At 44.0% G+C, this 16,368-nt stretch overlaps 1 protein-coding gene and 1 pseudogene across 1 annotated transcript; both read left to right on the forward strand.

The window, feature by feature from the left end:
* Window positions 1-393: 393 nt before the first annotated feature.
* On the forward strand, window positions 394-14,131 carry LOC129552255 (carbonyl reductase [NADPH] 1-like; annotated as a pseudogene).
* Window positions 14,132-14,161: 30 nt separating this feature from the next.
* LOC129552260 (carbonyl reductase [NADPH] 1-like) lies at window positions 14,162-15,947 on the forward strand. Its single transcript, XM_088828998.1, has 3 exons — window positions 14,162-14,447; window positions 15,140-15,256; window positions 15,454-15,947. Exons 1-3 carry the CDS (start codon window positions 14,162-14,164, stop codon window positions 15,945-15,947), a joined length of 897 nt encoding a protein of 298 aa, XP_088685124.1.
* Window positions 15,948-16,368: the final 421 nt, after the last annotated feature.

Here is a 16,368-nt window from a genome sequence, read left to right on the forward strand (position 1 = left end):
GAGGCTTGGCACACAAGGAGAGTTTCATAAACACTCTCGCCCACGTGGGGGCGCACTGGGATCCCACAGAGCTCGGTTCCCGGCCCACACTTAGAAACCTGCTCCTGGGACCTTCTCTCTCTCATTCCCTGTCTTGAGTTTCTCTGAAGCAAGGAAGTGAATCTAGGTCCTGAGAAGCAGGTACCATGTCGAAATCATTTCACTGTATTCAAGAGAAAAGCAAGCATCCTCCTTTTGCAGTGGATGAGAGGCGCATGCCCAAGATAATTGTCAGCACTTGTTTTTCTCCTTTGGGGTTTCTCCTACACGAGTTTCTTCATTCAAACTGCTGAAAATCTTCAGACCATTTCGACTCACCACCGTCTGGCTTTGCTCTGGGAAAACCCCCTCTCCATGCCAGCAGACCACCGCTTGGCTCAGATGTGCCTCAGAGGCCGCATCAACAGTGGGCGCAATGCGGGGAGGGGTACGCGCGGGATACGATGTTTCAAGACCTTCAGAAACAGACTGCGCCTCCTAAGGAGGGAAAACTGGGGACCGGAGCCTCTCTCTCTACAAGTCACAACGCCGGAGCCTAGAACCCAGTTCTTCCTGGCTTCTCTGACTGTGGACCGGCCTCTGCAGCGCATGCCGCCGGTGACTTTGGGTCAGTTCCGCTCTCCACCCAAGCGCCTGGAGCGCCACTGCCCTCGGCTATGTCATCCAACACCCGCATGACGCTGGTCACCGGGGCCCACAAGGGCATTGCCTTCAAAGGTAAGTATCTGGGAATATGCGCTCTCGCCAGAGGGAACTTTGTGTTCCTCTGGCTCAGAATCCTGGGCCCCTTTTCCAGGTAGTCCCGCAGCCACTTTCTGATTGAACTTTGGGCAGCTGGGTTATTTTCTAATACAATCTCACAGAAACCACAAGACGGCAAAATGATCCAGAGGTCCCAAGTCCTCACCCTTGGTGCAGCCTCCCCCAGTGGTGCCATCTTATTAGAAAACTATAAGGCATTCTCAAACTGGGAAATTCACACTGGCATAATACTATCAATTTTACTATTGTTTATATCCTCTTATGGAATACCACCACGAGTACTATTTATTCACGCCGCTTTCCTTTGCTCCTGAAAGCTGCTGATACCACAGCGTTTCATATTCAAGCAGAAGTGACTAAATAATAAACTTCTTTTGCTCCAGAGATGTGTGCACAGAGCTCCTGCCTCTAATGAAGCCCTGAGGTGAGTCTGATTGGAGCCCAGACTGCAGTGCTTCTGGCAAGATCCGGGCCCCCCGACTCTGGTCTCATCTGCAGGCCCCCTACCACTCCTGCTCAGCCTCACTGGCCTCCACCCTTGTCTCCACCCAGCCGGGTGTCCTGCACCCTGAGGTCCCTGCACACAGTGCCCAGGTCCCTGGTGCTGTCTGTCCACCTGCTTTGTGCATGTCTGCCTCTTTCTTCTCTTTCCCACCTAAGCTCAGAGGTTTCCTCCTCCAAGAGGCCCTTGACTTGCCCTGTGCCCATCACAGGGGGTGTTCCCTCAGGAGTCCTTCCAAGACCTTCTCTCCCCTGTCCCCCTCTTACTCAGGCTAGTGGAGCCTGTACCACCACAAGTTCATTAGCACACACATCCCCACCTCCACCACAGTCTGTCAACTGCCTAGAAAATTCCCAGAGTTCCGGGCACACATTCTGTCTTCTTACCTCTCCATCCTCTCCAGATTTCCCCCTTCCTCCCCTGAATCCTCCATCTAAAATAAATATTTCCAAAGACTCATCGTTTCCCCGAGTCATATTGGTCACTGATCCCCTCATCCACCCACCAGGCACCTGGAGGTCACCTTCCCTGCCCACTTATTGTCATTTAGCAGATCCTGCACTCAAAATGCCAGCAAATTTGGAAAACTCAGCAGTGGCCACAGGACTGGAAAAGGTCAGTCTTCATTCCAATCCCAAAGAAAGGCAATGCCAAAGAATGATCAAACTACCGCACAATTGCACTCATCTCACACGCTAACAAAGTCTTGCTCAAAATTCTCCAAGCCAGGCTTCAGCAATATGTGAACCGTGAACTCCCAGATGTTCAAGCAGGTTTTAGAAAAGGCAGAGGCACCAGAGATCAAATTGCCAACATCCGCTGGATCATGGAGAAAGCAAGAGAGTTCCAGAAAAACATCTATTTCTGCTTCATTGACTATGCCAAAGCCTTTGACTGTGTCGATCACAACAAACTGTAGAAAATTCTGAAAGAGATGGGAATACCAGACCACCTGACCTGCCTCTTGAGAAACCTGTATGCAGGTCAGGAAGCAACAGTTAGAACTGGACATGGAACAACAGACTGGTTCCAAATAGGAAAAGGAGTACGTAAGGTTGTATATTGTCACCCTGCTTATTTACCTTGTATGCAGAGTACATCATGAGGAACGCTGGGCTGGAAGAAGCACGAGCTGGAATCAAGATTGCTGGGAGAAATATCAATAACCTCAGATATGCAGATGACACCACCCTTATGGCAGAAAGTGAAGAGGAACTGAAAAGCCTCTTGATGAAAGTGAAAGAGGAGAGTGAAAAAGTTGGCTTGAAGCTCAACATTCAGAAAACAAAGATCATGGCATCTGGTCCCATCACTTCATGGGAAATAGATGGAGAAACAGTGGAAACAGTGTCAGACTTTATTTTTTGGGGCTCCAAAATAACTGCAGATGCTGACTGCAGCCATGAAATTAAAAGACGCTTGTTCCTTGGAAGGAAAGTTATGACCAACCTAGATAGTGTATTAAAAAGCAGAGACATTACTTTGCCAACCAAGGTCCATCTAGTCAAGGCTATGGTTTTTCCCGTGGTCATGTTTGGATGTGAGAGCTGGACTGTGAAGAAAGCTGATCGCCGAAGAATTGATGCTTTTCAACTGTGGTGTTGGAGAAGACTCTTGAGAGTCCCCTGGACTGCAAGGAGATCCAACCAGTCCATTCTAAAGGAGATCAGTCCTGGGTGTTCATTGGAAGGACTGATGCTGAAGCTGAAACTCCAATACTTTGGCCACCTCATGTGAAGAGTTGACTCACTGGAAAATACTCTGATGCTGGGAGGGGTTGGGGGTGGGAGGAGAAGGGGACGACAGAGAATGAGATGGCTGGATGGCATCACCGACTCAAGGGACATGAGTTTGAGTGAACTCCGGGAGTTGGTGATGGACAGGGAGGCCTGGCGTGCTGTGATTCATGGGGTCGCAAAGGGTCGGACACAACTGAGCAACTGAACTGAAACTGAAAGTAAACAGATCCTTTTTGGTTTAAGTTAACTTCCTGGTCTTTGGGTATCTTGGAACTGATAACACTGATGTTGTTAGAGGCAGGTTTTTCTGGTTGATACAGTTTGTGCCTCATGTTTAACAGATGGGTCAGTCATTGGCCTAAAACAAGCCTTTGTAGACATATACACCCATTTAAAAAATATTTTTTCATTAGGCCCAGGTGTCGGCACAGTTTGTCTAACATAGAGTTCATCAGCTCCAATCAAGTAATGTGTCAGTCAGCAAGCTTGTCCTAACTCCCATTAGGCACCATAGCCTTGCTGTTATCACTGACTAACCATGAAAATTTGGCTGTGGTTTTGAAATAATGGGTTGATTTCTTCTTCATTCAGTACATACATTTTTTCTGATATAAAAAGAAATGGGATCTGACTGTGTTTTAAGTGATTTGTGTTATCTGGGGCAAAGGATTAGAAGCAAACATTCAACCATTTTTTCCTAAGTGAAATTACTGAAAAGCTGATGCAGAATAACTTGACAAATGAAATGCTGCTCACATCCAAATACCTGACTTTGTCCCCGGAAAAGAAATGCAGCCTGGCAGCTGTTGAATCTCTCTGTTCAGTGTGTCAGGAAAATGGTTATACTTTCAAGACAGACCTGAAAAGAAGGTGAATATTTTGCAGTTTTGATGTGCTTAGGAACAAATAACTTATTTGGCAAATGGTGTCTTTTTTATGTTGTTTTGTTTTGTATTGTGAAACAGGCATTGAAGCTGATGTTATTTTAAGAATCCTACAGACTGGAAACAGAAATAAAGCTATATTAACAATAGTTATAGGCTTAAAGAATATATTGCGTTGGAATCTAGTAAAGTCTGCTCTGGATAAGGAAGATAAAAGTGTCCCTGTGTATTCCCCCTTATTCAATTTTTTATTTGTAGTTTCAGTGTGTAATGTGTTTGTTTAATTATGTTTTGTGTTTGTGGGTTATAAAGAATGTCTGTAATCTGTTTAATAGAGAATGAATGTAAAAATTGTTTGAACTGCTTAGAAATATAGGCAGGGCCATTGTCTGTTTTTATAGAATTAGGTGTTTTCATTATTCCAAAGTAAGCTAACAGGTGGGTTATAACATGTCGTGTAGTTTCACCTCAGAGAGGTGTGACCCATATAAAAGAAGAATTTGTATTGATCGAGACATGTAAGAAGGAAGAAAAAGAAAGTTCAGGGCAATGAGTTACATCCATTTGTCATAAAATTCTCTTTAATTTGTTATAAACCTTTCTTATATTTTTGTATTCATCACTTTATTTGTCATTTCTTATATCTTTTTATTAAAAGCATATATCTTATTTTTCTTTGGTAACTATGAACTGTCTTGTATATTAGCATTTTATAGATTGGTGAATATATTTATTACATTGGTCATGTATGGATGTGAGAGTTGGACTGTGAAGAAGGCTGATCGCCAAAGAATTGACGCTTTTGAACTGTGGTGCTGGAGAAGACTCTTGTGAGTCCCTTGGACTGCAAGGAGATCCAACCAGTCCATCCTAAAGGAGACCAGTCCTGGGTGTTCATTGGAAGGACTGATGCTGAGGCTGAAACTTTTTGGCCACCTCATGCAAAGAGTTGACTCATTGGAAAAGACCCTGATGCTGGGAGGGATTGGGGGCAGGAGGAGAAGGAGATGACAGAGGATGAGATGGCTGGATGGCATCACCTACTCGATGGACATGAGTTTGGATGAACTCTGGGAGTTGGTGATGGGCAGGGAGGCCTGGCATGATATGATTCATGGGGTCACAAAGAGTTGGACACGACCGAGCGACTGAACTGAACTGATATTTTTCAGAGGTGTGCCTCTATCTGATTGTGTACCATGTCAAGATTATTCTAGCATTATAATTCTTTTTTTCTTTAATGATAATCAGGTTTTATTTTAATTTATTTATTTTAATTGGAGGCTAATTACTTTACATTATTGTGGTGGTTCTGCCATACATTGACATGAATCTGCCCCGGGTATACATGTGTCCCCCATCTTTTACCCCCCTCCCACCTCCCTCCCCATCCCATCCCTCTGGGTCATCCCAGTGCACCAGCCCCGAGCACCCTCATGCATCGAACCTGGACTGGCAATTCGCTTCACATATGATAATATACATGTTTCAATGCCATTCTCCCAAATCATCCCAGCCTCGCCCTCTCCCACAGAGTCCAAAAGACTGTTCTATACATTTGTGTCTCTTTTGCTGTCTCATATACAGGGTTATCATTACCATCTTTCTAAATTCCATATATATGCGTTAGTATATTGTATTGGTATTTTTCTTTCTGGCTTACTTCACTGTGTATAATAGACTCCAGTTTCATCCACCTCATTAGAACTTATTCAAATGTATTCTTTTTAATTGCTGAGTAATACTCCATCGTGTGTATGTACCACAGCTTTCTTATCCATTCGTCTGCAGATGGACATCTAGGTTGCTTCCATGTCCTGGCTATTATAAACATTGCTGCGATGAACGTTGGAGTACATGTGTCTCTTTCAATTCTGGTTTCCTCAGTGTGTATGCCCAGGAGTGGAATTGCTGCATCGTTTGGCAGTTCTATTTCCAGTTTTTTAAGGAATCTCCACACTGTTCTCCATAGTGGTTGTACTAGTTTGTATTCCCACCAACAGTGTAAGGGGGTTTCCTTTTCTCCACACCCTCTCCAGCATTTATTGCTAGCAGACTTTTGGATAGCAGCCATTCTGACTGGAGTGAAATGGTACCTCATTGTGGCTTTGATTTGCATTTCTCTGATTATGAGTGATGTTGAGCATCTTTTCATGTGTTTGTTAGCCATCTGTATGTCTTCTTTGGAGAAATGTCTGTTTAGTTCTTTGGCCCATTTTTTGATTGGGTCATTTATTTTTCTGGAATTGAGCTGCAGGAGTTGCTTGTATATTTTTGAGATTAATTCTTTGTCAGTTGCTTCATTTGCTATTATTTTCTCCCATTCTGAAGGCTGTCTTTTCACCTTGCTTATAGTTTCCTTTGCTGTGCAGAAGCTTTTAATTTTAATGATGTCCCATTTGTTTATTTTTACTTTTATTTCCAATATTCTGGGAGGTGGGTCATGGAGGATCCTGCTGTGATTTATGTCGGAGAGTGTTTTGCCTATGTTCTCCTCTAGGAGTTTTATAGTTTCTGGTCTTACATTTAGATCTTTAATCCATTTTGAGTTTATTTTTGTGTACGGTGTTAGGGAGTGTTCTAGTTTCATTCTTTTACAAGTGGCTGACCAGTTTTCCCAGCACCACTTGCTAAAGAAATTGTCTTTTCTCCACTGAATATTCTTTCCTCCTTTGTCAAAGATAAGGTGTCCATAGGTGCATGGATTTATCTCTGGGCTTTCTATTTTGTTCCATTGATCTATATTTCTGTCTTTATGCCAGTACCATACTGTCTTGATCACTGTGGCTTTGTAGTAGAGCCTGAAATCTAGCAGGTTGATTCCCCCAGTTCCATTTTTCTTTCTCAAGATTGCTTTGGCTATTCAAGGTTTTTTGTGTTTCCATACAAATTGTGAAATTATTTGCTCTAGCTCTGTGAAAAATACCATTGGTAGCTTGATAGGGATTGCATTAAACCTATAAATTACTTTGGGTAATGTACTCATTTTCACAATATTTATTCTTCCAATCCACGAACATGGTATATTTCTCCATCTATTAGTGTTCTCTCTGATTTCTTTCACCAGTGTTTCATAGCTTTCTATATATGTCTTTTGTTTCTTTAGGTAGATATATTCCTAAGTATTTTATTCTTTTCATTGCAACGGTGAATGGAATTGTTTCCTTAATTTCTCTATTTTCTCATTATTAGTGTATAGGAATGCAAGGGATTTCTGTGTGTTGATTTTATATCCTGCAACTTTACTATATTCATTGATTAGCTCTAGTAATTTTCTGGTAGAGTCTTTAGGGTTTTCTGCAAACATTGAGAGTTTTACTTCCTCTTTTCCAATTTGGATTCCTATTTATGTCTTTTTCTGCTCTGATTGCTGTGGCCAAAACTTCCAAAACTATATTGAATAGTAGTGGTGAGAGTGGGCACCCTTGTCTTGTTCTGACTTTAGGGGAAATGCTTTCAATTTTTCACCATTGAGGATAATATTTGCTATGGGTTTGTCATATATAGCTTTTATTATGTTGAGGAATGTTCCTTCTATTCCCAACTTCTAGAGGGTTTTTATCATAAATGGATGTTGAATTTTGTCAAAGGCTTTCTCTGCATCTATTGAGATAATCATATGGTTTTTATTTTTCATTTTGTTAATGTGGTATATTACATTGATTGATTTGCGGATATTGAAGAATCCTTGCATCCCTGGGATAAAGCCCACTTGGTCATGATGTGTGATTTTTTTAATGTGTTGTTGGATTCTGATTGCTAGAATTTTGTTAAGGATTTTTACATCTGTGTTCATCAGTGATATTGGCCTGTAGTTTTCTTTTTTTGTGGCATCTTTGTCAGGTTTTGGTATTAGGGTGATGCTGGCCTCATAGAATGAGTTTGGAAGTTTACCTTCCTCTGCAATTTTCTGGAAGAGTTTGAGTAGGATAGGTGTTCAGTTCAGTCGCTCAGTCGTGTCCGACTCTTTGCGACCCCATGAATCACAGCACACCAGGCCTCCCTGTACATCACCAACTCCCGGAGTTCACTCAAACTCATGTCCATCGAGCTGGTGATGCCATACAGCCATCTCATTCTCTGTCGTCCCCATCTCCTCCCACCCCCAATCCCTCCCAGCATCAGAGTCTTTTCCAGTGAGTCAACTCATCGCATGAGGTGGCCAAAGTATTGGAGTTTCAGTTTTAGCATCAGTCCTTCCAATGAACACCCAGGATTGATCTCCTCTAGAATGGACTGCTTCATTGACTATGCCAAAGGATAGGTGTTAGCTCTTCTCTAAATTTTTGGTAGAATTCAGCTGTGAAGCCACCTGGACCTGGGCTTTTGTTTGCTGGAAGATTTCTGATTACAGTTTCAATTTCTGTGCTTGTAATGAGTTCGTTAAGATTTTCTATTTCTTTCTGGTTCAGTTTTGGAAAGTTGTACTTTTCTAAGAATTTGTCCATTTCTTCCAAGTTGTCCATTTTATTGGCATATAATTGCTGATAGTAGTCTCTTATGATCCTTTGTATTTCTGTGTTATCTGTTGTGATCTCTCCATTTTCATTTCTAATTTCATTGATTTGGTTTTTCTCCCTTTGTTTCTTGATGAGTCTGGCTAGTGGTTTATCAATTTTATTTACCCTCTCAAAGAACCAGCTTTTGGTTTTGTTGATTTTTGCTATGGTCTCTTTTGTTTCTTTTGCATTTATTTCTGCCCTAATTTTTAAGATTTCTTTCCTTCTGCTAACCCTGGGGTTCTTCATTTCTTCCTTTTCTAGTTGCTTTAGGTGTAGAGTTAGGTTATTTAGTTGACTTTTTTCTTGTTTCTTGAGGTATGCCTGTATTGCTGTGAACCTTCCCCTTAACACTGCTTTTACAGTGTTCCACAGGGTCGCGGAGAGTCAGACACGACTGAGCGACTGAACTGAACTGAACTGAACAGGTTTTGGGTTGTTGTGTTTTCATTTTCATTCGTTTCTATGCATATTCAGCATATGGTTATTCAGCAGTGTGTTGTTCAGCCTCCATATGTTGGAATTTTTAATAGTTTTTCTCCTGTAATCGACATCTAATCTTACTGCATTGTGGTCAGAAAAGATAGTATCATAATTCTTGAATGTTTCTCTTTTCCAAAAATATTTTGGCTATTCTAGTTCTTTTGCCATTGCACATAAATTTTAGAATGTTAGTCTGTATGTACAAAAAAAATTCACTGAGATTTTGATTGAAATTGAATTAAATCATACAGCATTATAAGAACAATTGACATTTTACCTGAATCTATCAACTCATGAATACAATGGTGTCCCTCCAATTAGGTCTTTTTTTTTTACCACCATCCACGGATGCTCTAGGCTTGAATACTGAAGTGGTTTGCCATGCCCTCCTGCAGGGGATCTTCCCCACTCATGTATCAAAGCCGAGACTCTAGTGTCTCCTGCTTTGGCAGGCGCTTTCTTTACCACTAGAGCCACCTGGAAAGCCCCCACACTCTGATTCAAATGAAATCACATCCTTTTGGAGGAACTTTGGACCTCTTGGTTTTCATGTCCTATCTTTTCCCCTTTCTTGTGCTAAATCTCTAAGCCACAGGTCTGAAGGTGGGGGCAGGGATGGTGACACTTCTGAAAGGTTGCTGCTGCAAGCCCTGTGTTATGTCTGGATTCGTGACCTCCCCAGGAGAGGATTTCAATTCAGGGTCAGAGACGAGGCTTGAGACTTGGAGCTTCTTATGTAGCAAAGTCTTGTTAAAGTATAATAGAGATAGTGAAAGCTTCTGACATAGACTCAGAAGGGAATAGAAAGAGTGCTCTCTTGCTAGTTTTTCCACAAGGTGTTTTGTCTCTTAGCAAGCTGTCAGTCAGATAAGAGAGATGCCTCAAGGCTGTGGGAGTTTCACCAGGGCCCTAACCCACAGTATGAAGTTTTGAGATAGGATCGCTTGAGGTGTGTCATCCCCCTGGCCCCCCAGGCCACCCCCTGCCCCGCCTCCCCCACCCCTGCCCCATTTGAAGGCGGCACCATTTGAAGAAAGGCAAATTCCAAAGCAAATACATAGTTTCATTAACACAGCTTAAGAAAAATATTTCCATAAAAAAACACATTGGTTACCTCAAGGCAGAACCAGGTGTCCTCAACACAGAATTAAAAGATGCCTCTTTTAATTTTGTGTAGAGAAGGAAAAAAAAAAACCATCTGCCACTTGCAGTTTGTTTCCTCTTACCACTTGGGGACTGCTGGCCTTTCTACCTGTTCAGTTCAGTTCAGTCCCTCAGTCGTGTCTGACTCTCTGCAATCCCATGGACTGCAGCACACCAGGCCTTCCTGTCCATCACCAGCTCCCAGAGTTTACTCAAACTCATGTCCATTGAGTCGGTGATGCAATCCAACCATCTCATCCTCTGTCGTCCCCTTCTCCTCCTGCCTTCAATCTTTCCCAGCATCAGGGTCTTTTCAAATGAGTCAGTTCATCGCATCAAGTGGCCAAAGTATTGGAGTTTCAGCTTCAGCATCAATCCTTCCAATGAATATTCAGGACTGATTTCCTTTAGGATGGATTGGTTGGATCTCCTTGCAGTCCAAGGGACTGTCAAGAGTTTTCTCCAACACCACAGTTCAAAAGCATCAATTCTTCGGCACTCAGCTTTCTTTATAGTCCAACTCTCACATCTACACATGACTACCAGAAAAACCATAGCCTTGACTAGATGGACCTTTATTGGCAAAGTAATGTCTCTGCTTTTTAATATTCTGTCTAGGTTGGTCATAACTTTTCTCCCAAGGAGTAAGCATCTTTTAATTTCATGACTGCAGTAACCATCTGCAGTAATTTTTGAGCCCAAGAAAATAAAGTCTGCCACTGTTTCCTCAGTGGGGCTTCCCTCATAGCTCACTTGGTAAATCATCTGCCTGCAATGCAGGAGACCCGGGTTCAATTCCTGGGTTGGGAAGATCCCCTGGAGAAGGAAATGACAACCCACTCCAGTATTCTTGCCTGGAGAATCCCATAGACAGAGGAGCCTGACAGGCTACAGTCCATGGGATCCCAAGAATCGGACACGACTTAGCGACTAAACCACCACTGTTTCCACTGTTTCTCCATCTATTTGCTATGAAGTGATAGGAACGCCATGATCTTAGTTTTCTGAATGTTGAGCTTTAAGCCAACATTTTCACTCTCCTCTTTCACTTTCATCAAGAGGCTCTTTAGTTCCTCTTCACTTTCTGCCATAAGGGTAGTGTCATCTGCATATCTGAGGTTATTGATATTTCTCCCAGCAATCCTGATTCCAGCTTGTGCTTCATCCAGCCCAGCGTTCCTCATGATGTACTCTGCATAGAAATTAAATACAAAGGGTAACAATATACAGCCTTGATGTACTCCTTTCCCAATTTGGAATCAGTCTGTTGTTCCATGTCCAGTTCTGTTGCTTCCTGACCTGCATACAGGTTTCTCAAGAGGCAGGTCAGGTGGTCTGGTATTCCCATCTCTTTCAGAATTTTCTACAGTTTGTTGTGATCCACACAGTCAAAGGCTTTGGCATAGTCAATAAAGCAGAAATAGAGGTTTTTCTGGAACTCTCTTGCTTTTTTGATGATCCAGCAGATGTTGGCAATTTGATCTCTGGTGCCTCTGCCTTTTCTAAAACCAGCTTGAACATCTGGAAGTTCACGGTTCACATACTGTTAAAGCCTGGCTTGGAGAATTTTGAGCATGACTTTACTAGTGTGTGAGATGAGTGCAATTGTGTGGTAGTTTGAACACTCTTTGGCATTGCCTTTATGTGGGATTGGCATGAAAACTGACCTCTTCCAGTCCTGTGACCACTGCTGAGTTTTCCACATTTGCTGGCATATTGAGTGCAATACTTTCACAGCATCATCTATTAGGATTTGAAATAGCTCAACTGGAATTCCATCACCTCCACTAGCTTTGTTCCTAGTGATTCTACCTAAGGCCCACTTGACTTCACATTCCAGAATGTCTGGCCCTAGGTGAGTGATCACACCATCGTGATTATCTGGGTTGTGAAGATCTTTTTGGTACAGTTCTTCTGTGTGTTCTTGTCACCTCTCCTTAATATCTTCTGCTTCTGTTAGGTCCATACTATTTCTTTCCTTTATCATTACCCTCCTACCTGTTACCCTCTCACTTCTCTTTTAATGGCACTCCTATGTTAGGAGCTGGGGGGTAGGGGAACTGTCACCCCAGTCTTCCAAGCATGTTACTTCCCTTTGCATGTTACTTCTGCCTCACAAACAAGGGCAGTCTAGGCTTCAGCATTCTCAGGATGCCCAGCCCAAGGTACAGCTTTGGTCCCACAAGTGAGGGCTGGATTGGAGAAGGAAGTCCTAACCTCCTAGATACACTTGCCAGGAACTGAACCTCTGCAGCAGGTAGTTGAGGAACAGGATGAGAAACGCTGATGTCATCCCCATCATGCGAAGATACCACAGCCCCTTGGCAGAGAGGGAGCCCTGTGTCTCAGATGCACCATCGCAGAGTGAAATTTCCATTGTTAAGGTTAGAAAGGAGGAAAAGAAGGAGCAGTCATGGTTGAACTAGATTCTCTCTGTTCTCACCTGAGTTATTGGAGATAGTCTGGAAAAAAATGTTTCTTCATTTGCTGTACACCATTTCCAGTCTTGGGACCATTTCCAGAGACTTTAAATAGTTGAGTTTTGAAAATAATTTTCACAAGTCGTGTTGGGTAATAGGTTCACAGACTTCTTGCTCTGGTCATTACTTATTTATTGAGTTTGAGTGAAATAGTTCATTCCTGTAATTTCTAAAATAATTCAGTTCAGTTCAGTCGCTCAGTCGTGTCCGACTCTCTGCGACCCCATGAATCACAGCACACCAGGCCTCCCTGTACATCACCAATTTTACATGTAGTTTAATTTAAAAACATAAGAAACAACACGTTGTTACTTATAATAATAAAAGATAAAACTCACTGAGGAACCCCCTCCCAAAATACATTCTCTTCCTTCCCTAATGTCCTCTTTCAAGAGGTCAGTCCTGTCCCCAGTTGGGTATTCATCCTTCTCATGCTTGCCTTTCTATGTACTGATCTGTGGTGTATTTTAGGCAGAGTGGTAAATGTATCCAGCTTTGTCAGTGTCAGCTCTCTAAAGAAATACAGCCCTGAACTGCAGCAGAAGTTTTGAAGTGAGCCCATCATGGAGGAAGAGCTGGTGGGGCTCATGAACAAGTGTGTGGAAGACTCAAAGAATGGGGTGCACAGGAAGGAGGGCGGGCCGGATAATATAAATGAAGTAATGAAAATCGGCGTCACGTTCCTGTCAGGAATTCAAGCCAGGAAACTGAGTGGGCAGAGAGGAGGAGACAAGATCCTCCTGAATGCCTGCTGCCCAGAGTGGGTGAGAACTAACAACGGTTGGGGCAGACACAAAGCCTTAAGAACCCCAAAAGAAGGAGCAGAGACCCCTTGGCTCTTTTGCCCTCGGATGCCGAGGGGGTCCACAGTCAGTTTGTTTTCGAGAGAAAAGTTGTGTGTGCGCTCACTCACAGCTGTACCCATGGGTCTGATTATGTTCCTATCCCAGGTTCCTATCCCAGGTTCCTATCCCAAATATCCCTACACAGACAAAAGAAAGAAGAAAGAATCAAAGTATCCCTATCAAGTTCTCACTGGGAGGTGGCTGCTAGTTTTGTTTAAAGTTTTTGCCACCTTGTGGACGGCAGCACACGAGGCTTCTCTGTCCATGGGATTCTGTAGGCAAGAACACTGGATGGGTAGCCACTCCCTTCTCCAGGGTATCTTCCGAAGCCAGGGGTCAAATTCGGGTCTCCAGCACTGTAGGCAGATTCTTTACTGTTTGAACCACCAGGGAAGCCCTATGCGCCAACATAAAATAAAAAGTTTAAAGAAAAAAACAGGGCTGTGCCCTGGCTTGACTGAGAATACAGTACGAGGAAAGAGGTGGAGCCAGGAGTGGTGTTTAGTAACCTGATGGAACATTTGATCCCTCCTTAAGCGGTGAGAAGGAGGCAGGGACTCCTCCTTCTCAACTAGTCACTGCACTGGATCTGAGGACACAGGTCTTTGCCTCTGGGATTGACGGGTCTGCACATCACTTGCTGCCCCACCCCGCTGGTCTCCAGGGTCTCCACGTCCCACGCCGCGCCACCCCGTCGGTCTCCAGGGTCTCCACGTCCCACGCCGCGCCACCCCGTCGGTCTCCAGCCTTGTTAGCTCTACTCCAAAGGGCCCTGCACACCGGCCATGTCCTCCACCCGCGTGGCGCTGGTCACCGGAGCCAACAAGGGCCTGGGCTTCGCCATCGTGCGCGACCTGTGCCAGCAGTTCCAGGGGGACGTGGTGCTCACGGCGCGGGACGAGGCGCGGGGTCAGGCGGCCGTGCAGCAGCTGCAGGCCGAGGGCCTGAGCCCCCGTTTCCACCAGCTGGACGTCACTGACCTGCAGAGCATCCGCGCCCTGCGCGACTTCCTGCGCAAGGAGTACGGGGGCCTGGACGTGCTGATCAACAACGCAGCCATAGCCTTCAAGAGTAAGTGGGTGGGAGCTTGGGGGTTACAGCCACTGTGAGGGGAGCCAGACGGGCGGGGTGGGGCTATCGCCTGAACCTCCGCTGTGGGATCTAGAACCCCCTCCCTAGGGATGGAGCACAGGCCGAAGGTCACAGGGAGAGCAGGTCCTCCGCGATTACAAGCTTTTCCAGCAATAAAGCTTTGCAATAGCTCTGATATCAGTGTTAAGGACAACGCCCAAGATTTTTGCAGTACCGATTTCATTGAACTTTGGACCAGTTGCGTAAATCTTTAACTTGCTTTGAAACCAATAAAAAATTGTAAAGAGTTGGTACAGTGAGAGATTGTGTGATCTGTCTTCATTCAGCCTCCCCTGATGATGCCATCTTACATAAATACAGGCATTATCAAACTGTAACCGACTTCTTCCCTGGAGAAGGAAATGGCAACCCACTCCAGTATTCTTGCCTGGAAAATCCCATAGGCAGAGGAGTCTGGGGGGCTGCAGTTCATGGGGTCGCAAGGAGCCAGACAGGACTAAGTGACTGAGCACACATCAAACAGCAAAATTCCCACTGGCACGATACTGTTCACTAAATCCACACACCACTTAGACTAAACCAGATTTCACAGGAAAAAATACTGTATCAAGTAAGCATCTTTACCATATGGCTTATATTTATTAATCCTGTTTTGTTTTGGTTTTTTCCTGCCCTAAAAGTTACTGATCCCATGCCAATTCCAATTAAGGCAGAAATGACCATGAAAACAAATTTTTTTGGGACCCGGGATATATGCACAGAACTCCTGCCTCTAATGAAACCCCAAGGTAAGTCTGACTGAGCCCAAACTGCAGTGTTTCTGACAAGATCTAGGCCCACCTGCCTGTGATACCCAGACCCCCTACATCTCATAGGAAACTGGTAACTGGCTCTCCAGTGGGAATCGAGTCCAACATCTCAGCAAATTGGGTATTCATTTTTCTCATACATACCTTCCCAGGTAATGGTTTGTGTTGCATTTTAGGCAGAGTGGTGAACATGTCTAGCGGATGGGGCTTCAAAGCTCTTGAAAGCTGCAGCCCTGAACTGCAGCAGAAATTGAGAAGTGAGACAATCACGGAAGAGGAGCTGGTGGGGCTCATGAACAAGTTTGTGGAAGACACGAAGAACGGGGTGCACAGGAAGGAGGGCTGGCCAGATGATAATATATATGGAGTGACGAAAATTGGTGTCACGGCCCTGTCCAGAATCCAAGCCAGGAAACTGAGTGAGCAGAGAGGAGGGGACAAGATCCTCCTGAATGCCTGCTGCCCAGGGTGGGTGAGAACCGACATGGGGGGATCCAAAGCCCCCAAAAGCCTAGAAGAAGGAGCAGAGACCCCCGTGTACTTGGCCCTTCTGCCCTCGGATGCCGAGGGGCCTCATGGACAGTATGTCCATGAGAAAAAAGTTGCAAAATGGCAGTTCATGCCGCAGTTCTACCCAAAGGCCCCACTTTACCTGTCCCAATTAGACTAAGAAAACACAGTGTTCAAAATATCTCCCCATGTAAAAAATCAAACATGCCTACCTCTATGTAAATTTCAAAGCCACTTTGAAGTGGCTACTATTCTGTGAGATCTTTTGTGATTTCTTATGTGACCCCAGGGAATAAAAGAAGAATGGATGACAAATAATGAATAAACATCAATAGATGAATACATGGTTCTTTATAAATGTCCATTTATTCCAACTGATTATATGTCAAATAAGTTCAGAAGTCTAATAGACCAAAATATAGGTCAAAGAAAGTGAGAGTAGTACTTGGGGTAAGAATTGTCATCAACAGGGCCAGATGGGAAATACTTTTCAGGTTCAAGTGGTCTCTGTGAGAACTGTTTCAGTTCAGTTCAGTTCAGTCGCTCAGTCGTGTCCGACTCTTTGCACAACGAGAACTGTT

This window comes from Moschus berezovskii, chromosome 1 (genome assembly GCF_049115385.1).
Source record: "Moschus berezovskii isolate FMDL1 chromosome 1, NW_MosBer_1.0, whole genome shotgun sequence".
NCBI classification, from domain to species: Eukaryota; Metazoa; Chordata; class Mammalia; order Artiodactyla; family Moschidae; genus Moschus; species Moschus berezovskii.